The sequence below is a fragment of the Physeter macrocephalus genome, chromosome 11, assembly GCF_002837175.3.
Source record: "Physeter macrocephalus isolate SW-GA chromosome 11, ASM283717v5, whole genome shotgun sequence".
Taxonomy (NCBI): domain Eukaryota; kingdom Metazoa; phylum Chordata; class Mammalia; order Artiodactyla; family Physeteridae; genus Physeter; species Physeter macrocephalus.
In genome coordinates this window covers 15,111,548-15,136,529 of record NC_041224.1, presented here as the reverse complement: position 1 = coordinate 15,136,529, position 24,982 = coordinate 15,111,548, and the positions used below count along the sequence as shown (strand labels likewise).

Here is a 24,982-nt window from a genome sequence, read left to right as displayed (position 1 = left end):
GTCTCTGTATCTTCCTGGTCCTACTTAATTTTTCTTCACAGCAGGTATAGATATGTATCTGCTTGTCTCCTGGCTGACTCTCCCCTGTGGACTAGAAGCTCCAGGAAGGCAGGGACTTTGCTCACTCTTATGGCCCCACTGTTGCTCGTCATGAGACTATTTGCTAAATAACACACGACTTACTTTAGACGAGGCTCTCAGGCTGCCGAGCTGTGGACAAGACACCCCTCATGCTTGCCCGACACGAGCAGCTGTGCTGACAGATGTCTCACCTATTAATATAGCTTTTGTTTCTCCTTGGATGTCACCACTTAGTATGGTCATTCTGACTGCCTTGACATCAATACTAGCTCTCTTCTATGATTTGATGTTCTTAATCTCCTACATCTGGGGAATGTTGCTGTTGTCGTGTCCAAAATAAGAGTAAGCTGAAGCTTAGAAACGTGGCTGTGGAGGAGAAAACGTTAGCTGAACACTCACGCCCCATTGTCACGGCATGTAGTGTCTGCTCTAACACGTAGAAGCTGTGCAGCCATCAGCAAAATGACTCCATGCCAACAGCTTCCTCAGGAAGTGAGTAATGGACCCCGTCACATCGCAAGTCCCTTCCGGTCCCATTATTTTTCTGGGGCCTTCCCTCAACCACAGCAGTAGGTGGTTTGGCCACTCCCAGGTCCCTTTTTTGTTATGTCTGAATTTTGGCTACCCTCTTCATCCTTGTGAAGGCCTCTGAATACATTATATATTCGTGTATTTCCAAAAGGGAAGTAAGACTGTGTCCGCCATGATGTAATGGTGAATTTTAAAGTCTTACGATAAAATGTATTTCTTTATGTCAGGTGGGAGGGAGAGGGAGTGCAGTTGCCCTAACTATCCACCCATCTGCTTTACCTGCAGACAAGGATGACATCGAAGCAGCCTAATTAACTTGCCTAAATACCACTACATTTGTGATAGAGAGATAGACTTTCCAGAAAGTCTGACATTTTGTCCCCATTTGTAGGTAGATACACGTTATGTAATCTTGTGTAGACTGGTCACCACTGTGTGGTAAACTCTTTTTTTATATAGAATGCAAAGATTAATTTCATTCCTGGCCTGGTTAAAAAAAATACAACACAAATTCATAATTAGTAAAATTTGAGTAAATTAAAATTTTTAATTGAGTAAAATTTCTTTAGATTGTAAATATATTTTATCCACTTGCTTATTTCTATATCAGCTTTATAGGAATAAATTTATATGTTAATACTATAGTAATATATAAATTAATCTTATTAAGATCATAATATGATATAGAGTCTTTTTATATTATTCTATTCTGTTTAGAAGTCAATCCAAGAAGAAAAACGAAGATCAAGGAAAGATAGGTAATTATTATGTCTAACTTTTAATGTCATCTTATCAAACCAAAATATAAATCCATATGTTCAAATTATGATTAAAAACCACCCATTTTATGTGGATAGATTTTGGGAAGTAGTGTGCTCTCAATACATTTATGTTATAAATATGAGGTTTATATGTAATTTATAAGATCTTACCTATCGGAAATATACTGAGATAACACAGTGCAAGGTATTTACTGAGAACTCAAACAGTTTTTAATAAATTGTACCATCCAGTACGGAATTTGCTTTTCTTGTCCCATTAATATGTTTTTTTTTAATATGGTTTTGATTGAGCAGTTTGAGCATGCTCATGTTCATGAACTTGTTTTCCCCGAACTCTTTGTACTGTTTTGTTCTTCAACACAAGCTAAATCTCTTTTTATAATGTTTATGTATTTGTTAGGAAGATGAGGTTTATGTCACCTGCGGGTGTGGCCCACTTCTATTCACACTATACCCCTTTCCCTCTAACATTTCAGCCCACCAGTGCTTTACTCTTTTAATATTATACTCTTTTAATATGATATTTCAAGCAACTAATTTCCAGACAGTGCTCAAAACAATCGAGGGTTCTTCTGTTAAGCATGAGTGGACACAGAGTTCCTGATTTATGGAGCAGTGGCATTCTGAAAGTTCATTTACAGATTTGTATCTTAACTTGAAAAGCACTTTTCCCCAAAGTACTATAACACCCAGTAGTTTTTCAGACTTACACCTGTTGACCTTAGATGAAGTTCCATCAGACCAGAGATACCAAGCACCACAGGAACCAGAGTGTAGTCTGACTAGATCCAAGAATGAAAATGGTCGAGGACACACCCCTGTGTGTGTGTTGTGTGCAGAAATTAAAACCTAGCACAGAAATTAATCCCCTAAAGACAAATGGGTAGGGAAGGACAGAAGGTTACCTGTGAAGGAAGTAAGGTAAGATCATGACACATGGTGTGCCTCAGTGGGCTGATAAAATTGGGAAATGCTTGTGTTAGTACATAAAGGTCAGCTTTCCTCATGGTGGCCCCAGGGTCAGTTGTGAGATGTAGACTGGCCAAATGAGCGTTATAATCACCGGCTATCTAGTGACTGCTAGTTTTGTGCCAAGTTGAATGTGGTAGAACTTGGAAAAGCTGTTCCAGCAGCTAATGCCCTCTTAAAGGTAAGAAGTGAGGGGTTTGTTTTTCTTCTTAATTTATGGTATATACTGTTTTTGCACATTTCAAGACCTGTCTCATTCCTGTTGACATACATGTGTTACTCCTTAATTATCGTAAATACTTTAAACGAAGAAAACAAGTATCTTGTAAGTTTAAGTGAGTAGACAGCTTGATACTGTGGTGTGTTTATGTGTTCATTTGCAGTCAGGGAAAATTATTAGATTTGGAAGATTTCTATTATAAGGAAATTTTGCCCAGTCATCCTGGACCAGAGGAACACAACCTTCGTTTAAGAGAACGAAGAAAACAGCAAGAACTCCAGAATCAATGTTTTAAAGCTGATGAAAGGTAATAAACGTACGTTGAAGTACAGCATTTTCCATTTTATACTCACCATTCCATTTCTAAAGCATTTTCATTTATTTCATTCATTTTCATTCATTTACTAATGACAAAGCGTTCTTACTGAGCATTGCATCTTTTGATTGATGAGTTGTTTAAAAGTAAAATCATAAGGATTATGGTAGGGTAATCAGACATCCCAGTTTTTCTAGCACAATCCCAATTTTTACCTGTTTTCTTGGTGTAATCATCAAGAGCACTGCCTTTTAAAAGTTCTTTGGTTTGGATGATAAATTATATGGTCATACTATATAATTATAAACAATATCTGTGTTTAATAATATCCAAAACCTGTGTTTAAGCTCTAACCAGTATGATTTTATTTACTTATTGGTTTCTCAATTATGCTCTGTAATTTCTCAGAATCAGTGATGTCAGACCAAAAAAAAAATTGGGGAGAAATATTCATACAGAAATATGTATTTTGGATTTAATTTTCACTTTGCCACCAACTTTGTTTGACATTTAACTTAAACCATTTGTAGCTTACTTACCTACTTTGGGAATGTTCTTTTCTTTCCCCAAAAAATTCTTTGTAAAGTTTTGAAATCGAGGGCACATAATAACATGGACATGTGGTATATGAGAAATGGGAGCAACGCCAGGCAATGAAAAGCTGTGTTTCCAAAATCCTAAGCGAACACCCTGTCAGCCCAGGGCACGCAGACCCCCCCGTAGCTGCCTCTTTTACAGTGTGCTGTGTGGTTAAGAGAAGAGGCTTTAGAGCGAGATGGTCTTAGATTTGGGTTCCGATTCTGCCACTTAGTAGCTGAGTGACCTTGCCGTGTTACTAGACCTCTTTAAGCTTCCGTTTTCACATCTGCAAAAGGATTTACTAGTTGCCTCGCCGTGTAGTTGGAGAGATTAAATGAAATGATGAATGCGGGGCGCTTAATGCCAGACATGGCACCCGGGAGGTGTTCCATAAATGGTGGCCGTCATCAGCTTTATTTGCTTGTCCAGAACTGACCTGAACTATGATTTCTGCCCCTTGTCTCCAAAAGAAGATGTATTCTTCCATCTTGGAGCTTAGAGATGTTCTGGTCCAACCACAGAGTTCTATACGGGAGAATACGAAGTGCCCGAGAGATTAAGGGACTTGCCCGAAGTCCCACATTGAGTGAGTGAACTAAAATCCAAGGGCTTTCACTCCTTGCTCAAATGGCTTCTCACTGACTCACCTGCTTCCCATTTTAACAAGGCAGTCTGCCTCCCCTCAGGCGTGTTCTCCCCTCCCCGCAGCGGCAGGCACACATCTGCTGTGAACGTGTTCACTCCCTGGTGTTCCAGTGGCGTCTGTGGATGTCGAGGCAGTTCACTAGACTAGAAGCTGGGAGCTCACCTCAGCGGAGCGCTCGCGTGTGCTAGGCCGTGCTCTTATCCCGTTACCTTTGCTCTTATCTCATTTAACCCTCACAGGAGCTAGCGAGATGGTTACTCTCCTTGCCCTATTTTACAGGTGAGGAAGCTAAGCCTGCTTAGTTTCATACTGCAAACAGTCACCTAGATAGTAAATGATGGGGTTAGAATTTGGACACAGGCCTTTTTGAATTTAGAGCTGATAACCTTTAGCACCCACGCTGGGTGCTTGAGGAGGGAGGGATGCAATCGTGTCTAAGATACGATCCTTATATCTGTATCTGAGGATCTGGACTCTAGAGAGAAAGGATTCTTATCTAACCATGCAGACAGGTAACTCCAAGGTGGAATATTTCTAAACTAAGGAAGATTAAAGAGACAAAACAACCAAGTGCAGTAGGTCAACCTTGATAGGATCTTGGCTTTAAAATAGAAAACATAAACAAAACAGAAAAACAGCTCTAAATTGTCTTTTGGGACAATTAGAGAAACTTCAGGCCAAGCTATATGTTGGAAGATGTTATTGTAGAAAGAATATTTTATATATCTTATTATATATATTAAATTATGATCTAATAAATATTATATATTTTATATATTTATCCTATATAGAAATATATAGTACATATTTTATATAGATACTAATACATTATTCTGATAAAATATTTATATATATTAGATAATACATACTCTATATAGTGTGTTCAGATAAATAAATATATATATATATTTATCTGAACATACACACACACACACACACACCCCACCCAAGTACACCAGGAAGGTATGAGCAGGTCTGGGAATCAGGGACAAAAGCAGTGATGATTTGAGTGTCTCATGAATTTGAATGAATGAAAGCAAGTGCTAGGTAGTCAGTGATAACATGGATGACTGTCCTTGTAGCTACGACCAAACCTTCCCTTTGTGCACTGACTCCTAGTCCTTCCGTGTCCACCAGAACATGGTCCTGCAACCGTCCCCTCTCTCTTCTGCACCTTGAATGTTTCTTCTCTTTACCAAATCATTTCTGACAGTCTGCGAACATGATCCAATTGGACGCATCATAAAAAGTACCCTTGACTCGATCTGGAAGTCATCCTTGACTTTCCAGAGCAGCCGTATTCCTGCTCTTCATTACAGCAGAAGAGTAAGTAGATGGGCGAGATCCCACCTCCTCCTGGGCCTCTCTTCCCATCCTTTTAGCCACCATACTCAAGTTTCCATTCCCATCACTCCATGGAAACTGTCCCTGCCAAGGTCACCATATCCAGTGAGGATTCTCAGTCCTTATCTCACCCTGGCAGCAGCATCTGACACTCTTTCCTTCAACATTTTCTTCATGGCCTCCAGGACAGCAGGCACTTCTCTTGCTTTGCCTCCTACCTCAACCTCTGCTGCTTCTCGCTCCCCTTTGCTGATTCCTCCTCATTTCGCTGACTCTCAACGCTGGAGAGTCCCGGTCCTTTGCATCATCAGCACATCCCCTCATGACCTTAAATAGCATCTATGTACCGGAAGATTCCCAAACTGAAATCTCTAGCGTAGGTCAGGGCTTATATCCAACCACCTATTCAGTATCTTCTCTTGAATACCTAGTCAGTATCTCAAACTTAGCACGACTGAAACCAAAATCTTTATCTCCCCCTCCCCCATGAGGGGCTCTCCTGTAGCTTTCGCCATCTCGTTAAATGGCAACTTCACTTTTCCTGTGGTTTAAGGTAAAAACCTTGGAGACATTCTTGGTTCCTTTCTTTTACACCCCACATGCATTCAGCAAACTCTTCCAGATTGACCTACCAAGATAACTAAAATTTGACCAGTTCTAACCTCCACAAGCCTAAGCCTGTCAGTCTTGCTTAGACTATTGCGGTGTCTCTCAACAGGCCTCCTTACTTCCACTGCATCCCTCCTCAACTCAGAAACCTCCAGCTTGTCTCTTGCTCTAAGTGAAATTCAAAATCTTGCCGTGGTCTCAGAGCTCCGTGTTGTCTGTCACACTGTCCCCTCATTCCTCTGGCTCTCACCCCTCACTGTTCTCCCCCCGCTTGCTCCGTTCAAGCCGCAGTGCCCTCCGTGTTGTGCCATGAACACAATACACACGCTCATCCTGGACCTTTACGCCATCCTGGAATGACTGCCTGCCCTTCCCCAAGAGATCTGCCTGGCTCTCTCCTCCCATTCCTTCAGGCCTCTCGTCAAATGTCACCTTATCAGAGAGGCCTTTCCTGATCACCCTCTATGAAGTTGCTTAGACACACACACACACACACACACACACACACAGACACACACACACACACACACACACACACACGCACACAGGCACACACAGGCACACACCCGTCAGCCTTTCCCCGTGAACCTGCTTTACTTCTCTGTAGACTCTGTGGACCTCCCGCCACCTGGTGTGTTGGAGCTGTCCATGGTCCTGTCCCCCATTAGCCTATAGACGCTGGGAACGCAGGGACTTGTGTTCACCCATCACCTACGCTGGTGGCTGATGCTTAGTAGGTGCTCCATGGATAAATGAAAGAATGGCTGTAGCTGCACTTCAGGGAGCTCCCCACTTCCCCAGGCAAGCTGCAGACCCTAAAGGTAAACGCTGGCAGGGCTTCCCAGCAGTGGGTTCAGGAAGGTGACCCAGCAGCCTCCCTGAAAACGTGGAAACATTGAAACAGCTGACAGGGCCCACTGCTTGCGGCTAACAGAGGGGTTGGTCAGGTTTGGGGGCAGCGTTTTAAGGAAACAACTGAGCAGTTGCAAAATGATGGTTGTCTGTATAGGCACCTTGAGTTTCCTGTTTGAGCAGAACGTACTGAAGTGTTTGTTTATTGGTTAGAATTTATTTCAAGCCAAACCGAACTCGCCTTTCTGAACTACCCCTGCTGGTGCTTTCCTTAGCTGTCATTCGGACGACCAGGTGCCACCAGGCGCCACCAACCCCTCTGCCCCTCGCTCAGGAGTTCTGAAAACCTGCTGAGGCGATGTCGCAGATCCGTTTGAACGTGCGGTTCTTACACGCCCGCAGCTTGGTGGGAGGTGTGGGAGGGGGACCCGCCTGGCTGGGGGCGGGGCGGGGATGCGCGGCGCGCGATGCCGCCCTGATGCTCGGCCCCGGGTCTCGCTCGCAGGTGCTGGGCGGCGGGGGACCGCGAGGAGGAGGAGGATGGGCCCACCGCCAACCCGTACGACTACCGGAGGCTCCTGCGCAAAACCTCGCAGCGCCGGCGCCTCGTTCAGCATGTGTAGCCCCGCTGCTCGGCGGCCAGCGCCGTCGCGATGTGCCCGAGACTGCGGAGCTTGCCGGGGCCGCGGCGGGGGGTCCTCAGGCGCTGCGCCATGAGGCGCCGGGGCCGCGGCCCTGGCCTTGGCGGGGCTGCCCGCTGTGCGCGCCCCTCGGGGGCCCGGAGGGCGCAGGACTGAGAGCCCTCCGGACGCCGCGTCTCCGCGCTCGCGCGTCCTCCACGCCCACCAGCCGCCGGTTTGGGCGCCCCTGGCCCCGGCCCCCGGTGTGTCTCTTTGTTCACTTGTTTGCGGACCCGACTGCGCCTGAGCTCTCGCCGACCCCTCCCCTCTCCTTTTGGGTAACTTCACAGATTTCGTCTTTCTCGGAAACGGCTCTGCCAGGCCCGCGGCGTCCTCGCTGACGGGTTGAGTCTGTGAGGACAGAACAAAGCCGGGGAGGGGGGCGAGGGGTGGCTTTGAAGATGAACTTCATCCCTTCCCTTGGTCATTAAGGTTATTAAATAAAGGAAGTGCCTTGGAAAGTTCGCGGCTTTCGGGGCTGGTCCGCCGGATTCCCCTTTGGGCCCAGGCTCCTGCTGTCCGGCTGTGCAGGTGGCAGGTGGCAGCGCCCAGGGAGGGAGGGTGCGGGGTCTTCGGTCTCCATCAGCGAACAACACCCCTCCCCCCAGCCATCCCAAACTTACCGTCTAACGTAGAACCCCGTAATTGAGACACAAACGTGGCCTCTAGACAAATCTCCAAATCCTGCAACACAGCGCGCTCGCGCGCACAGACTCTCTCTCTCTTTCTCTCACCCCACAGTCTTCCCAACCGAGGTGTCCTTCTCTGGTCCCGCCTATAAAACTTCTAGTCCCGCCACCGAGCTGAACTGTCAGATGTTTAAGGTTCTCCTAGTCTGCAGATTTGGGGCCGTCTCCACTGCTCTGGATTTTAGTGTATTTAAGATGGAGGGGAGGGCGGTGGGCGGGCAGCCTTTTTGCCTTCTTCAGTCGACTGCATCTTATTTAAAAACCCAGGTTAAGCTGTTCTATGGAAGTGACGCCCTCCGCGTCTACACAGCCCGGAGAGGGTGATGGAAAGGGGTGCGGTGGTATCTTGGACGGCGGAGTTGGGAGCAGCGTTTTGGCTGGAAGGGGGCTTGTCTCTTCTGCCGGCGTCCCCGGCTCGTGCGCCACGGCCCCGAGCCAGGGAACTTGGGAAAAATAGTCGAGGAGAGAGTGAGGGCGCGTGCAGCTGGCTGAGAGCGTTAGCTGCGCCACTCGCCCGGGGGGTGGTACCGTTGTCTCCATCCCAAACAGTTGGCACGGAAAGGTCCCCAGCGGTGACGGGGACAACCTCTTCCTTTTAGCAAGAGGACCCGCGCAAGGGGAAACCTCCGACTGCGGCAGGGCTGAGCTCCGAGGCCAGGTGCGCTCAGGCCCCGCTCCCTAACCTGGGTTCACGCCGCGGCCTCCACCCGGAGCGAGGCGCCACCTCCGCGGTGTGGACCGTGGGCACGGCTGTGGTTGCGCCTGGCCTAGGCACCCACGAAAGCAGCGCTGCCGAGCACCATACCCTGGGGTGGGCGATGGAGGGGCATCTTAACCTGAGCTGGCCCGGCCGCTTCTCACCCGTCCACCCACCAGCAGGAGGCCTTAGGGGGGGAAAAACAGCTCTGCTTTGTGGCCGGGCCTACTCAGTCCAAGCTTCCAGAGTGGCTCCTGCAGACCAGAGCCTTGGCAGCCCAGCCGGACGCTGGATAGAGAGGCAATCGGGCCCCTCCCTAAAATCCATCCCTCCCCCCCTTTTTAAGTGGGACTCGAAAAGAGAATAGCAAACGCGCGGTGAACGGTTGCAATGTTTTTGTTCTCCTTTTTAAAAAAAATTTCTTTGTTTTCTTTCCTTTTTCCTTCTCTCTTTCCATCTCTCCTTCTTTGTCCTTTGACACTTAAGCGCTGGGCGGACACCAGGGAAAACGGGTAGCGCGCACTATTCTTCGGCAGGCCTGCAACGCAATTTCTGGGTAAACTATGGACAAAAAATAGGTCAACCAAGGAAACCGGCCCCCTCCGGCGGCCCCTGGCGCGTGGCTTTCTCTTCCCTTACTCGGGAAAGGGCCTTCGAAAGCTCTCCCCCAGCGCTGGCCCGCCTCCCCTTCCCGTTCGGTGGCTGCCTCCTTTGAGAACTAATGACGGTAATTATTACCTCCCAGAGCTCTTTTGTTATCTCCAAGCCCAGGCCCGAGAGAGCGGGGGAGTGGGCTCTTTTTCGAAATGACACTCTTTATAAAGCAAATTTTCGTCTAGGCAGGGCCGCCTTGAGGAAAGACAAATCAGATACCGCGTGCATCTGAAGAGGGTGTGTTCAATAATAAACGTAAATACCACCATTAGATTCAAAATACCCTGGAGTTGCGGGATTTAATGCGGTTTAAAAAGCAGGATTTAAAGTCATCGCGTTTAAAAAAATCTATTAAGTTCGGGCTTTGTGATTTCTACCTTTCTCGTATTTTAATCCGTTTCTTTCTTCGAGGCTTTGTGTGTGTTTTAAATGCTTGTTTTAAAGAACCTTTTGGTTTTTGACCGCTCATTCGTAGCAGAAAAGTTCAGCAACTCCAGCCTTGCTGACTCGAAGCGAAACATTTGCAGGATTTGGTGTGTGTTTAAACAAAGGACGGGTCTCTCCGGCTCGTACGGGCGCTGCTGGAGCAGGAGCCGTGGAGCTGCTCTGCCAGCGGCGCAGACGGCCCACTCAGGAAGCCCTTACCCCCCTGGAGTTGTCACCTGGATCACCTGGAGCACTGGAGCCGGGGTCGCCGGATCTAGAGGGGTGGAACGCAGGCCAGGGTTCGTGCCAGCCGCGCGGCCACAACTTGACGCAGGCTTCTCGGCACGGCAGGCTCTGCGCCAGGCCTAAGGCCGGACCCGTCCAGCGCCCTTCCCCGCTCCCACTCCTGGGCTCAGGTCCGGAGGCCACGGTGCAGATCCTACGGATCCTCCAGGCTCGGGCACGTGCCCCATGGCCCATGGTCCCCGGGACCCATGACGCCCTTCCTAAGCGAGGGTCGAGGGATGGTAGCCAAGACTGAGGAGGATCCGTGGGTCTCTGCTTTAGTAGCAGCTTTGGTAACGTGGTTCGGAGAGCAGAGAAAGAAGGTCCTGTGAACACAGTGGAAATGAGAAGCGCTCGCCCAGGGGGAGCAGCACGAGAGGAATGCGCCGCGGGAGGCGGACGCAGCACTTTCCCAGCGTGGCCATCCTCACCCTCTCTCTGCGCACCCAGGAGCTGCGAGGCAAACTTGACACTGATCTTAACTGCCAAGGGAAAGCGGCAACGCGAACTCAACGGGCCCCAAATTCTCAAGGCGCCCTCCCTTTGTTTAACAGCTTGTAGAGAAAGGAAAATGTAAGAGGAGAGATGATGACTTTCTCAGGAAAGGAGAAACCCCTCACCACCAAGCCTCAGAAATAGCGAAACTCCCGTCCCCCCCGCCATCGTGAAGATTCCCTTGGGGGATCAGGTGGTCATTGATTTGAGGCCCTCTAAAACGAGGGCCCAGCAGGCCATGCCTTCTTTCCGCCTTTGGACAGCTCAGATTGCTTACTGGAAACTCGGTGCACGCTTCCCGCGCACACAGCGCTTCCCGTGACGCGTCAGCAGCGGGCCCTTCCGCGCCTCCGCAGGCCAAGGTCACCAAATGACCTGATCCCATCCCCCCACCAGCCGTCAACCCTGCCGGCTCTAGCTCTCCTCCCAGTCCCCTTCCAAGAAGTGTCCGTTCATTGCTCTGCCCAGGCTGAGGTCCTTGGTGATAGAGTCCAGCATGGATTTTAATTGGCTCAATCAGCAGTTTTTGTCCCCAGCCGTCAGTCAGAACGTGGAAGGTGGGTGCTGCGACCACGCGCTCCGAAGCGCAGGAATGGTGCGCCCCCGGGGACTGCGCGGCTCACTAGGCAGGCGTTAGGCTCCACTAAGGAGCCGAATAGAGCCCATCAGTGCATAGATGCCCTTCCCCCACCGTCCCCTCCCCAGGCTCGCGAACCGCTCTCGATTCCGATTCCGGCCCAGTCGCCAGGGGTCCCGGGGTCACAGCGACCTCAGCACCCTCTTGGAGGAAGGCCGCGCGGGAGTCGCGCCTCCTTCCCCGCAGCGGGGGCCAGACCTCAAACAATACACCAATCGAGGCAAAGAGCAGACTGTCTCGACCACCCTTCCCGCCTCGCCAGGGTCTCTGGTCTACCCCTGCTGAGGCGTGAGCGCTCCGGACAGCGCACCCGGGCCCGCGGGGGCAGCCGGCGCCACCACGCCTCACGCACGCCTGCCACCCACTCACGCTGACTCCGGCTCTGGCGCACTGTCTGCCTCGCACTCTCACGATTCAGCTCCTAAGCTCTGCCGCGTTTTCTTCCGCCGTCCCCTCATCCTTCCCTATTGGGCTCCCTCTCCTTCGAAATCGCTCCGGCGCTCCGCGCTTTCCCATCTCCTGGCTGTGAGGACCCTGCAATTGCCTTCTCTGTTCAACCCCCAAAGCTTTCAGAGCGTTGCCACGTCTCGAAGCTCGAATCCCAGCACACACACGCGCGCGCGCACCCGCAGACACGCACGTTTCCTGTCCCTGTGTGACACCCACCCTCTGCGGGGCGGCCGCGCCGGTGCCCGCGCGGCGTCCTCATCCCGCCACCCACACACACGCGCACTCACACACACACACACACTCACATACACGCGCGCACTCACTCACTCACACACACACGCGCACTCACACACACGCGCGCGCGCGTGCAGGGCGGATCGGAGGGCAGCTCGCCGACAGTTCGCATTCGGAGGCGTCCTGCTCCAGCCTCGCTGAGCCGATGGCGTCTCCCGGCTCCGGCTTTTGGTCCTTCGCATCTGAAGATGGTTCCGGGGATCCCGAGAACCCTGGCACAGGTAGGAGAACCGGGACCTGCAGGAGGCGAGCTTTGCGGGTGGACGGGGGTTGGCGGGGCTAGGGAAGATGGAAAGAGGTTTTTCCACTTGCAGTGGGAAACTTCGGACGCTTAGCCCTGCCCTCGGGGTGTGTCCCTGATGACCCGAGAGACCAAACCCCCCACAGGCTCTTATACCCTGGGAAGATGCCCGGAGAATCTCTGGCCCTTTCCGCTGAAATCTGGGAGAGCCCCCCAAACACGGCGGCGTCTCCTGGACACCGAACTCGCGGGCCTGGGGCACTGCCGCCACCGTCGTGTCTGGACCCTGGAGAGGGACGGAGTGGCGGTGGGGAAAAGAAAAACTGGAAAGGGGGGAGAATTCTCTGCCTGGAAGGAGAGGCTCTGAGGAAATGGACAGCCTCGGTGTCTAGGAACACTCGCCCAAGCGAGGCAGGAAGGGGACTTTGCCCTAACCGAGTGGCACCTGGAAGGCAAGTGCAAAGGGCCACAGTGTGGGCTGCTCCTTCGGGAACAAGTCAGCGAACCGAGGGTTGGGCCAGGCCGCCAGGCTCCCGCGCGCCTCCCGCACCTGCCCGCTGTGCGGGGCCGCAGGCAGCCTTTCCGGACCCCGTCGACGTGACGTCGTTCACAAAGAACGAAATTTCACACGTCTTTCTGCTCTTTTCTTGCGGCCTCGCCCTCCTCCTGCCCGTCTCTCCTTGCAGCGAGGGCCTGGTGTCAGGTGGCGCAGAAGTTCACGGGCGGCATCGGAAACAAGCTGTGCGGTGAGTGCGGGTGCGCGGGGGAGGGAGGCGGACGTGGCCAGGCGCCTCGGAGCCCGCGGGGGGCAAAGGCACCCTCTCACCTCCGCCTCCCATCGAGGGTCGGAGACTCTTGATTTGGGGCCGGGGACGGGCGGGGTGCCGGGAGCCGGGGCGGCGGGCGGCTGACCGAGGCCCGCGCTCCGTGTCCTTGCCCAGCCCTGCTCTACGGGGACGCCGAGAAGCCGGCGGAGAGCGGGGGGATCCAGCCCCCGAGGGCCACCTCCCGCAAGGCCGCCTGCGCCTGCAACCGGAAGCCCTGCAGCTGCCCCACAGCGGGGGTCAACTACGCGTTGCTACACGCAACAGGTAAGGGCGCCTCGCGGGGCCCCCGGGAGCCCCTGCCCTCGCCCGCCCCGCCCACCGCGGCCAGGAGGGACCCCGCCCGGGAGCCCGAGTCGGGGCGTCGAGGTGGAGGGCGGAAGCGGACCTTAGGAGAACCTTCAGCCGACTGCGAGAAAGGCTGGGCCTGCCCGCTCGGTCCGACCCCGACCCCGACCGGGACCCCGGCCTCTGCTTGGCGCTGGGCGCCCGCGTTCCAGGGGAGCTCCGGGGCCGCGGCGCTCTGGGTCTGCGGTGGCCGAGGCGCCCGCGCGCGCCCTGGCTCCAGGTCCGCTCCTCGGTGCCGCTGAGGCCTCGGGTGGGACGCGGTTTCCAGTTCAAAATTGCTGAGACTTCCTAGGTCTTTAGATCGCAAGAGTAATTTGTAGCTGTGTTTTCACAGGAGAACGATTCACGTGAGACCTGCGCGCGGTTTTACTCCCTTGCGCTTACACACGCGGTCACCCAAACATACGCGCGCGCGCGCACACACACACGCGCACACACACATACACACACGCTGTCTTTGGAAACAGTGGGCTTTCGTAATAGGCCAGAGATCCTAACATTGCATGATCCATTTTGCCTGATTTGCCCAAAGGCATTCCTCAAAGATTCCTGACTTGAAGTGTTTCCGTGATCATTTAAGATGATTTACTGAGAAATAACATTTAGCGGGAACGCCGGTGAAACAAATGAACGGAGGCATAGTCTCTTTAAAAAAAAGAAAGAAAAAGAAAAGAAAAAAGAAAGGAAGAAAGCAAACAAGTTATGAACTGAAATGCAAGAAATAATTTGGGATAGGGAGAGAAATTGTAATTTTTTTTCATTCCTTCATCTTTGAAGAATCCCTCCTCTTTAAAGAAAATGCTCTCGTGTCCAGAAGATTTTTTTAAAACGTAAAATCTCTCGGTTCAAAGAGAAATTGTCAGCTGACAAACTTGCCCTGGATAGTTTCACTGTAAAATTAAAATGTGGCATTTTGATTCCATTCTTTAGACCTGCTACCAGCGTGTGATGGAGAAAGACCCACTTTGGCATTTCTGCAAGATGTTATGGACATTTTGCTTCAGTATGTGGTGAAAAGTTTCGATAGATCGACCAAAGTGATTGACTTCCATTACCCCAATGAGCTTCTTCAAGAATATAACTGGGGATTGGCAGACCAACCACAAAATCTGGAGGAAATTTTGATGCATTGCCAAACAACTCTAAAATATGCAGTTAAAACAGGTATTGTCCAATCAGAAATAATAAAGCTTTTTTTCTTTTAAAGCTTTAATTTTTCCTATAAAAATGTTTTATTTTATGGAGTTAGTGATAATTTCAGATTTACAAAGTTATTTTCGTCATATAAGAAAATAGTCATGATTAGGATGATTAACATCAACCAGCACCGTTAGCCGTTACTGTTCATGCTTGTGAAGTTGATAATGTCAGAAACGTTATCTAAGTATAAATCATCAGATTTTACACTGCACTGTTTGACCATGGAGATTAACCACTGATGTAGAAGCAACCATTTGTCAGCAGAGGCCTGTAGAAGTGACCGAAAATAGAGAAAGAAAGGGAATCTAGAAATGAAAGCACAAAAGGCATAATCCGAACAAAAGCCCAAATACCAGTGCCGTGCTGGTATTTCCTTGGCATAGAAAGCATCAGAAATTGGACAAACCATCCATGTAATGGTCGAAGCAGCAGGATAATATTTTGGCATTGTCTCAAATGACCAAGACTTCAGATTTGAACTCCAGGTTTCCTCTATTTTTAAATAAATGTACACAAAAGAAAACACAATACAAACTAGCTTAACAATTCAGCCATGTTATACAAGGATGTTCGTGCTTCTTAACCATTCTGTATATAAGACAAAGAAAAAAGGGATAGAGGGGAATCAGATATCCTTAAGGGCAAACATTTTTAGTCTATTTTGTGTTTATTGCTTTTTTATAGTATTCTTCATACTCTATCCATTTTATAGCCCCAGGTGTAACATTTAGGTGGGTGCACTCTAAGCTTTCATTTTATCTACACAAAGTCAGCTATTCATCTCCCCAGGTTATGATTACCCCTTCGTTTTCTACTTTGCCTCTAATCATCCTGATACATGGTGGCACTACACTTCATTAAAGCAATAAAAATAAATGTGAATGAATTTGGGGGGAGGGGAGCCCTTGTGGATCTAAATTGATTTTTAGCCTTAAAAAAGATTTGCTAACAAATTAATATGTAAAATGTCACAATATATGAATTGCCCTAGAAACTTAATCTTTTTCTTTGCAAGTTTTGAATTACATGAATTGTCAGTATCATTCTAATCAACAACAGATGTTAAGAATGTTTGCCGTGGGACTTTTAGCCCGTTGTTTTGTTTTATTTTTGTTTTTGCACGTTCTTTTTACCAACAGAGAGGAAAGATATGCATAGAAGCCTTAGGAAATTGATTTCCCCTACTATTGTTATCCACTTTTGTGAAAGTATAGACTTAGAATTAGATACACAGGGAAAATAATTTAACTCGGAGATTTCTATCAGACTCAATCTATGGAGGATGAGTCTTGAAGACGTCTTACATTTCATTCTCAATTATATTCACAGAGAGTCCACATGATGTGTGTACTGGGTACTAAAGATGGTTTTTCTTCCAGATTTTTGTGTATCTGTAGGTGCAAACCTGAGCAGTGCTTTTAATTCATTTTTATTTGACCTATTCCCCAGCCTAATATTTAAATACGTTAACAGTAAACTGCTACCTATTATTTTGATTGTTACCAAACCAAAAAGAATCTATAGAAATGTTTCACATCTTCATCCTTAAAAGCTGGTGGTGTCTGAAATGCAATTTTAAGAGTTAAGATAATGGAAATTGCAGGTCAATGATAGTAATAGTTCCGTCAATGTTCCATTTGGTGTCGGGAAGAGATGGGCCAACTCAACACTTAGATTTTGCCATAACGCTTGTGAAACTGTTGGTCAGTGCAGCTCTAATGCATTTTATTTAAAGGTCAGAAAAAGTATGATTGAGCTGGATTTCTGACCAAGGCATATCAATATTAATTCAGTATCAGTATCATTCATAACGTATGTAGTCTTCTGGTCCTTCCCCCCACCCCCAATAGCATTTCAAGTAATTAACAGCTGTCACCTTCCTTTTTGACTGGCAAGTTCATAGGTTTCATGCTGTAACTTGTATTTGACAACTAGTGCTATTGAGGGTCTGGGAAGCAATCACCATCGCTGCTACCATTAGGCGCACTAACGCTCCTCAGAAGATTCTTTTATAAAATGCATATGTTATCATCTGCTTTCTCCTGAGAGTCCTTAACCTAATTTCCACTTGGACTCCAGGCTTAGAGAGAAGTGAGGGGCGGGGGGGGGGAAGTCTTCATGCATTGTTAAAATTATCTCTGTAAGGAATGTTGCAAAAGAAAACTGAGAAGTGCAGAGAATGATCAGATTCTGGAATCATTAGCGTTTGCTAGGGTTGTTGGGTTTGCTAGTGGTGGGGTGGGGCGGCGGAGGGCTTAATCTTGTCTTGAATCTCTGAACTCAGCCATGAGACAAAGGCATTGAAGCATCAGTAAACGAGGCCATCCTTGGGTGTGTGTTGCTGGTCCAGAGAGAGCAGCCTGGACCGACTTGGGGCCCCTTCCCAACGGACACCAGGGTCAGAGCTGCCTGCGGCTGGCTGTTCACAGACTCTGCACATCCTTCCTGGCTCAGTTGCTGATCTGTGGGGAGCGGTCCAGAGGCGGGAGCAGCTCTAATCTCTGGTTTCAAACTGGCTGTCTCCGCGGCAGCGCGTATAGCCAGCCCGTAGCCACCCGACTCCTTGGCCTGGCTCTGGCTCACAACACGGGGCCGGCGGGGGGTAGCAGCAGTAAGGGCTAGGACAGCAGGCAGGCAGGTCTCAGGGGACCCTACCTCCTACCTGGATTCGGCGGCAGCCTGTAGGTTCATGGGAAGCGAGCAAATACAATATTTCTGCAGAAATCAAGAGGACACGTTGTTGTGATTTGTCGAAGCATCTCCCTGCGTGTTTCCACATCTGTACCAGTGAATGCAGATTTTGAGGCAGGAGAGATTTAGGTGAAATAGACCAAGGTCAAAAATTTATGGAAGAAGGAAGCCAAGCAATTAAAGCATCAAAGTTCTTTCCACAGTTTCCCAAAGTCATCAGGGTGAATTGACCTTCTGATTACCTGGGGCACAACACATATCTTGGGATCCCTCTCAATTTTATGCAGAGGTTTTCATGCCAACGTTTCCATAGAGTTAGTGTGTGATCATAGATACCAGATTTGTCCAGAAAATGCATGTGAGTTGGGAGAGTTGATTAATGGATAGATTTGCTAATCCTTATTAATTTCCTCGCTTCAAAGAAATGGCTTAGGGAAAGAGGAAGGAAGAGGCCTCAGGAGGGAGAAGAGGGCTATGATTTCAGCTGCGAGCGCTAATGAAATGGGGAGCAATGAGGCAGAGAGGAGTACGCGGGAAGCCTGTTTCCCTTTCTGTGGATGCACAGACTGAAGGGGTCAGCATCAGAGCACAAAGCTTGAAGGGCACCGTGCAGGGCCGGAGGGAGGTAAAACAGGGCCGGAGAATGAACGGGAGCTGCCCAAACCCCAATCTTTTTAAGATGTGCTCTTTCCCAGCTCCTGTCTTTTCTCGGGGTCTCATTGTCTGGCCACATGCCCGAGGCTGATAAGAGAACGCTCTGGTCCTGGCCCTGAGATAAGCTTTGTGTTGACTTTTGTCTCTGCTTTCCCCATTGCCTTCCTTTATCTTGTTTTGTCCATGCTGGCGTGAGAGACTCTCACATCCCCAGGCTTCAGACAGGTGTCCAGTAAGTGGCAGATGCCTTTTCATCAGAGGCTATTTCCATAATTGTTAATCTTCCAAAATTTTTTCTGCTAAACAAATCACAGATATATAGATAGGCTTGTGTGGGGCAAGGCAAGGAAATGGAATTCTAATGAGATCTTTACAATCACATTTTAAATAATGGCCTCAGGAGTGTTTGGGTGTCAACCCCTTTAGAGAGTTTTAGAGGAATCCAGAAGTTAATTAGATAAGCCTGGCTAATAGACTGATCAGTCCATTGAATATACCTTCATGTATCTTGTTGACAAGACCGTGATGTTGACTGTATTTAGCTTTATTTTGAATTGCAACTACCAAGGAGCTCTGTTGTTTATGGTAGAATATTCAGACAGAAAAGAATTGACAGTTAGGTCTGTTCGTACCATCTTTAGACAGTCATCACCTTTTGAGTCCAGGGCAGACCACTCAATAGAGTGTCTTATTTTCTCATTTTTGCCTTGTCTTTTCTGATCATCAGCCATTTGTCACTGATATTACCATGGATGTTAGCATGCCTGGCGGATGTCATGGTACGTGACTGATTCCCAGGACAACTTCAATGGAAAAGGATTTTTTAACAGCACGAGTGTAAACAGGAAGTCGCCTGTCTTTGAATAGCTTTGGAGTTCACTGGCATTTGAGTTTGCAAATATATTGAAAGAATGCTAGAAAATAAACTAGTGTCCACGTTGCAAATCACGATTATGTTTTTTATAGGTTATGTTTAAAGGAAGATTTTTTGAGTGTGTTTTAAGAAATATCAAAACCCAAAACAGTTTCTCTTGTTAAAGGAAATGCTCCTTTGGGATATGTGTGTGTGTGTGTGTGTGTGTGTGTGTGTGTGAGAGAGAGAGAGAGAGATGCGTTTCTGAGTATGGATTTCCTATTACTGAAGGATCTTTCAAGGTTCTTTAGCTAGAGAAATCATGTGTTTCAGAAGCATTTATTTTCATTGGATTCATCCTGATTCTGGTGTTCTGTCTAATTCAGGGCATCCCAGATATTTCAATCAACTTTCTACAGGACTGGATGTGGTTGGATTAGCAGCAGACTGGCTGACATCAACAGCAAACACTAACATGTAAGTAGCTAAATGTGTTTTTGTGTAATCCAGGATAATTATTAATGAGATTCCATAATCTTTATTCTACCTCTCATGTGAAAAATCTCTTTTTATTAAGTAGCCCCTAAAATAGTGAGACGAACTTCAGAGGAGTATGGATGTTTTCTTTAGCTTAAAAGATAGTCCTGATATATCTTTCATGCAATTAAAGTTACACACCATGTTCTAAACACCAATGGGACATTTTGGGGCATGTTGGATTTATAATTATGTATAATACGAGAGAGCAATGGGACCAGATGTTGTCTTTTAGATAGTGTTATAATGTTACTCAGCAATATATTTATTCACTGTGATAAATGACCCTTGCTCATTAAGCCAATGATTGAAGCTCTTGACTTTAGAAATATAGAAAACCGAGCAAAACTTTTTTCTCTCTGCTCAGTGCTATAATTGTAAATTGTTCTGCAGATTGAAATTGTTCTGTAGATATTGTAATGATGAATTATTCCTTTGAGTTACAGACAAAATGTGGCCATTACTACGTTTCAGGTTCACCTATGAAATTGCTCCAGTATTTGTGCTTTTGGAATATGTCACGCTAAAGAAAATGAGAGAAATCATTGGCTGGCCTGGGGGCTCTGGCGATGGGATATTTTCTCCTGGTATGTGATATTTTAACCTTTCTTTGTGTTTTCTCTTCTGATATGTCATGCCTTATTATGAACCCTAGAAATGATTAAATATCTAGTCTGTGTTTCTGCATTAGGTTACATAGGCGATATACTGATCAAAAGAATGAATGTGATTAAGTGCATGTGACCACTGACCATACCTCCAAGCCAACTACACCATGCTTGAATATTAATTATTTGTGTTCGAAAAGAGCATAATCTGCAATGATATTAACCCAGTACTTCTACTGTGATCCGACACATAGGATGTATGGATCATGTGGAACAAAGGAGGAAAGATCCGTAATAAGGGAATTATAGAATAAGGGGATTTCACTCTAGCAAGCATCAGTGAAAGGAGGAGTTTCTTAGAGCTAAAAAAGAGGGTGACGATTTCTTCAAGAGGTTTCTCATTCTTTTGCTTCTTTATGATGTCATTCAGTCTTTCCAGTCTTCCCCATCCTGCCTTTTATCACCAGCCATTGCATTCTAAGCTCCGTTATTTACACCTCTTCCAGCCCAGAAAATCAACCTGAGACAGAAAGTCCTGCTTTTGGTTCCTGGGTCTGTGTGCGTGACCTTGGTTTGATGCAGAGACGAAATAAAAGTTGGGAAGGCAGCGGGGAGAGAGAGAGAGTCACTGACCCGTGGAAAGGAAACCTGGCGTGCAGACTGTCACCTCCTCAGCGGCAAGAGAGGGGTCTTCAGAATGGGTGTCACTGCCCCAGGGCTCAGTCCACGGAGACTGACCCCCGCTGGGGAGGCCAGAGCCACACCTGCCATTGTGTCAGGCAGAGCAAAGGCCGAGTCGTGATCCCTCTTCAGCAAATCTACAAAGACAAGGGGATGATGAGGGAGAGAGAAAGTGAAGAGAAGGCAGAAGGAAGAAATGACGATGAGCAGCCTGGCCTCAGGGCCAAGTCTTAAATTAAGCAGCTTTATCTGCAAGCTCAGATCAGCTATTTTATTTTCTGTTTTTAAAGCTGTAGCATATGTTTTCAGGTGCTGAAGGAAGATGTGTTAGTTAAATGAAAGGGAAAATTTGCCTTTTTAAGTTTAAAGTCATTGAACACCAGCTGTGATGAATTTTAAGCTAGCTTTATTTTGTAGGGAACTGAGTATTCAGTGTTCCTTTGGAAAACCATCCCCAACTGAGGGAAGTTTGTCATCATTAACTGGAACTGATGCTCTTAAGGTGTTTTTTCATGAGGAACTAGGTAGGGTACAGAGATCAATGTTGTTTCTACCTTTATTCCTCCTTCTCTTGTAAGATCGGTTGTGTGATTGAGCTGTCCTGAGGGAACCAGGAGTGCCTTGGGCTCTCTTTTAATGGTTCCCAAGAGTGGGAAGAGAACGGCTGCTCCTGTGGCCCCGGAAAAGGTGACTAAGGGGGGGGTTGGGCCAGGCCTAACTCACCTGGCTGGTCTTGGGACCCACCTGCCCCAGAAAATACACAGCCAGAGAAAGACTCCTCTTCGGCAGTTCTGCTAAGCCAGGTATGGACTAAGGGCTGCCACCCTCATCAGTGGTGGGGAATGATCAGGTAGAAGAGACTAGAACTTGATCCTGAGGCTCCTTCCTTAGATCCTGAAGACCCACATGCTCTGACCCCAAGATGGAAGCCGTAGATGCCAGGCTACAGTGTAATGTAGACCTTGCAAAATCAGGAGGGGACAAAAGAAAAGGTCATTAGCAACCTGTTTCTGCCCTGCTTTCTACAAGGCATTGCAGAGGAGAGATGGATCATAGCATCCTCACTTGTTAATGGATGCCTTTCTGGGTAGCATCCAGCCTTATTCCTGGGGAAAGGGTCTTATGATTTAAGGGGTGAACATAAGGGAAATCACACATCTCTGTGCCTGAGACCTGAGAGTCCCATTGCCTGGGACTAGACACGAAGAGTTAGGTCTGTGCTTGAATATATAGCGCAGCCCAGTTTCCTTACACCACCATCTGTAACAGCCAGAGATGACATGCTTCATGGAAGGTCCTTTGAGACTTCTAGAAGAAATCTGTTTACGGGATGTCACCCTCAGCCGGGAGCCAGAGGGAACTGGAGAACGTCACCGCTCGGGGAAATCTTGACTTATTCACAAACCTTTTCCTATCTAACAGGATTTTCAGAATGTTTCGGGTCTTGTTTTTGCACCCTTTCTCTGGGAGATTCCTGGGAAAGAAGAGCACGTAGGGCTCATGCATCTGTCCTCCTGCCTGTGTGACACAGCGCAGTCTGCTCTGTCCAGAGACCCAGGAGCCTCTTCGTCCCTCTTCGGACGGCTGAACCTTTACATGGAGAATGACTGAGCCGTGAGACAAGAGTGGGAAGCAGAGTGGGACTCCCTGGACAGTTGTCCTGGGAAGTGCACTCTGTCTGGGTCCATCTTCCCCTTTTTCTTCCTCTCTCCTTTCTCCCCAGCCTCTCCAAAAAGAACTAGGGCAGCGGTTCTCAACTGGGAGCTATTTTGTCCCCAGGGGATATTTGGCAGTGTCTCTGGAGAAATTTTTGATTGTCACAACTCATTTGGGGGCGGGGGACATGTAGTCCTACCGGCATCTGGTGGGGAGAGGCCAGGGATGCCCAGAGAAGCCCCACCGTAAGGAATTATCCAGCCTGAAATACCCCTGAGCGCCAGGATGGAGAAACCATGAGCTACGGTGAAACTTCCTTTAAAAGCTGGTCCTTTGCCCACCAGCACCCTGCACAGTCAGCCTTTTAGACAAGGTGTCTGCTCAGAGCAGGCCTGACCTGGATTCTATTTGTTCTATGTCTCTGGGGTCCAGAAGAGGTAGGGATTGCCCTCATTCTGACTGATGACAAAGCCAGGCTCTGGGTGACTACTGCTCTTTGCCAGGTTGCCTGCTTGCATCAGAGCCCAGGGCAGAGACAAGGCCGAGTCATGGCCCTGCGTGGGCCATCCAGCTTGGTGCAGAGAACCCTCCTGCTCCACAGCCACCAGAAGGGAAGGGAACTCAGAGAACTCACGTGATGGCAGAGCCCGGGCGCCTCCCCCTGTGGGTTGGGGGGGCTCGCTGTGTCTTTGCTCTGCCTCGTGGTCTCACAGCTCCCACACCAGCATATTCATGTGCGTTCACAGCAATCTGTCTTTTACCTGGTTAGCAAAAATCCTAACCTTTCCAACAACCCTGGGGAGAAGCCCACTGTTCTTTGCTTGTCAAATGAGACTCTACTTACAAGATACAGATCTTATGGTATGAAATCCTTGACAACCTTAGGATGACACGAGGAATAGTAATTCAGTATGGACTTAAAATTCCCTTTGTTGTGTGTTTTCCTATAATTATGAAATTTTAAGCATTAAAATTATATTTCAATGATGTCATTGAGAGGGAAGAACCATTTGGGGGGAATTAACAGATGAATATGATGAGATGGGCTTGGGTGTTTATCCTCATCCTATAAGGACTGTTAACAGTCCACCTCATTAATAGCCACTGATCTTTCTCAGGGCAAGTGCAAGGCATTGCATGAGCTGAAATGAAAAGAAATGTCCTCTCCATGAGGATGTAAGTTTATCACAGGCCTAATGCAGAATGACCACACCGTCAAGCCGAGAAGGAAGGCAACACTTTTTAAGTTCTTAAAAGCCTCTTCAGAGGGCTGCTAGCAAGAGCAGGGTCAACTGCAGTTCCCCCAGTGACAGAGGTGGGTGTGGAGGACTGGCATCCATCCTAGAGTTGGGCTAAATGCTCCTTCCCTGGACCCTCTTAGCTAGTGCCTTTGAGTCTGTGGATTCAACTCAGAGGACAGCCAGTAAGAAGGTATTCTCCTGTGTCCAGGGAGGACTCTAGGTCAATGGAAATAAGGAATGTTGCCTGCATGTGAAATGATGATGCTGACAATGACTAGAAGAGGTAACTTGTTGCTCTGCCCTTTAGGTGGCGCTATATCCAACATGTACGCTATGCTGCTGGCGCGCTTTAAGATGTTCCCTGAAGTCAAGGAGAGAGGGATGGCTGCGGTCCCCAGGCTCATTGCCTTCACATCTGAGCATGTAGGTGTCAGCGTTCTTTCCAAGTTTAAGGTTATATTCCTTAAAGCCCCGGGTAAAGGGGTGGTATTTGGAAATACTTTACCCCATGGTTTCTCTTTCCAGAAGATACTTCTTGGGAGAGAATGAGGGGAGAGATCAGCTGGGTGGTAAAATGGGGTGAGCTCCTTTGTCTTTGAAATTCAAGAAAATGCTCAGAGAAAGCAGAATGCTTTTACCCCTCATTCCTTTACTTACTTCTCTGTAATAATGTCACGTGTTGGGGGAATGGGAGGAGGAGAGAGGGTAGAGTAGCTGTGAACTCATTGCATCATCAACGCTGGGCCTAAACAACTCAAAACTCCCAAGTATCCTGTTGATACAGTCTTTCTGTTATAAAGTTCCGATCAGATATTCTACCCTCTTGGTTCCTTGAGACACTTCTGCGGCTGACTTAACCAGAGGTTTTATCACTGTAGAGAAATGGTCTAGTGACTGTCATATCTCATCTCTGGGCCGGATCTGTCTCAGCCAAGCACAGGCTCCTGTCTACTGCCAGGCTGCTGTCCGGGCAGGACGCTGAGAGTTTGGTGCTTCAGGGGAATGGTGCTTCACATTCCTTCCATGGCCTTTAAAGAGTTAATGCCATCGTTCCTACTACCACTTAGGCACTGGAAAAATGGCCCATCCTGTGCACATAAATGAAGCCAAACAGCTTTAGCCTGCCAAGCCGCCATCTTTCTCGCATGTGCCAGGGCAACGCAGCACGCAAGTTCAAAGCCACAGAGCAGCTGTTTGAGCAAGGTCTTGGTT

General features: G+C 48.2%; 2 protein-coding genes across 15 annotated transcripts in view; both read left to right on the top strand.

The window, feature by feature from the left end:
- Nucleotides 1–12,394, top strand: part of MYO3A (myosin IIIA) — a 206,463-nt gene extending 194,069 nt beyond the window's left edge. For 12 of the 14 annotated variants that reach the window (XM_028495288.1, XM_028495291.1, XM_055087760.1 and 9 more), the window contains 3 exons: nucleotides 1,330–1,370; nucleotides 2,747–2,890; nucleotides 12,059–12,394. In XM_028495288.1, coding sequence (XP_028351089.1) covers nucleotides 1,330–1,370; nucleotides 2,747–2,890; nucleotides 12,059–12,377 — 504 coding nt within the window. In that variant the 3' untranslated portion in view covers nucleotides 12,378–12,394. Of the gene's footprint in view, nucleotides 1–1,329; nucleotides 1,371–2,746; nucleotides 2,891–7,434; nucleotides 7,553–9,481; nucleotides 10,133–12,058 lie in introns of those variants that run through there. The other 2 variants (XM_028495290.1, XM_024129664.3) reach the window with 2 other exon arrangements.
- GAD2 (glutamate decarboxylase 2) overlaps nucleotides 12,345–24,982 on the top strand; it is a 67,809-nt gene continuing 55,171 nt past the window's right edge. Inside the window, exons 1-7 of the mRNA XM_024129680.1 lie at nucleotides 12,345–12,457; nucleotides 13,164–13,223; nucleotides 13,419–13,568; nucleotides 14,580–14,813; nucleotides 19,434–19,524; nucleotides 20,059–20,171; nucleotides 24,078–24,193. Coding sequence (XP_023985448.1) covers nucleotides 12,382–12,457; nucleotides 13,164–13,223; nucleotides 13,419–13,568; nucleotides 14,580–14,813; nucleotides 19,434–19,524; nucleotides 20,059–20,171; nucleotides 24,078–24,193 — 840 coding nt within the window. The 5' untranslated portion in view covers nucleotides 12,345–12,381. The remainder of the gene's footprint in view (nucleotides 12,458–13,163; nucleotides 13,224–13,418; nucleotides 13,569–14,579; nucleotides 14,814–19,433; nucleotides 19,525–20,058; nucleotides 20,172–24,077; nucleotides 24,194–24,982) is intronic.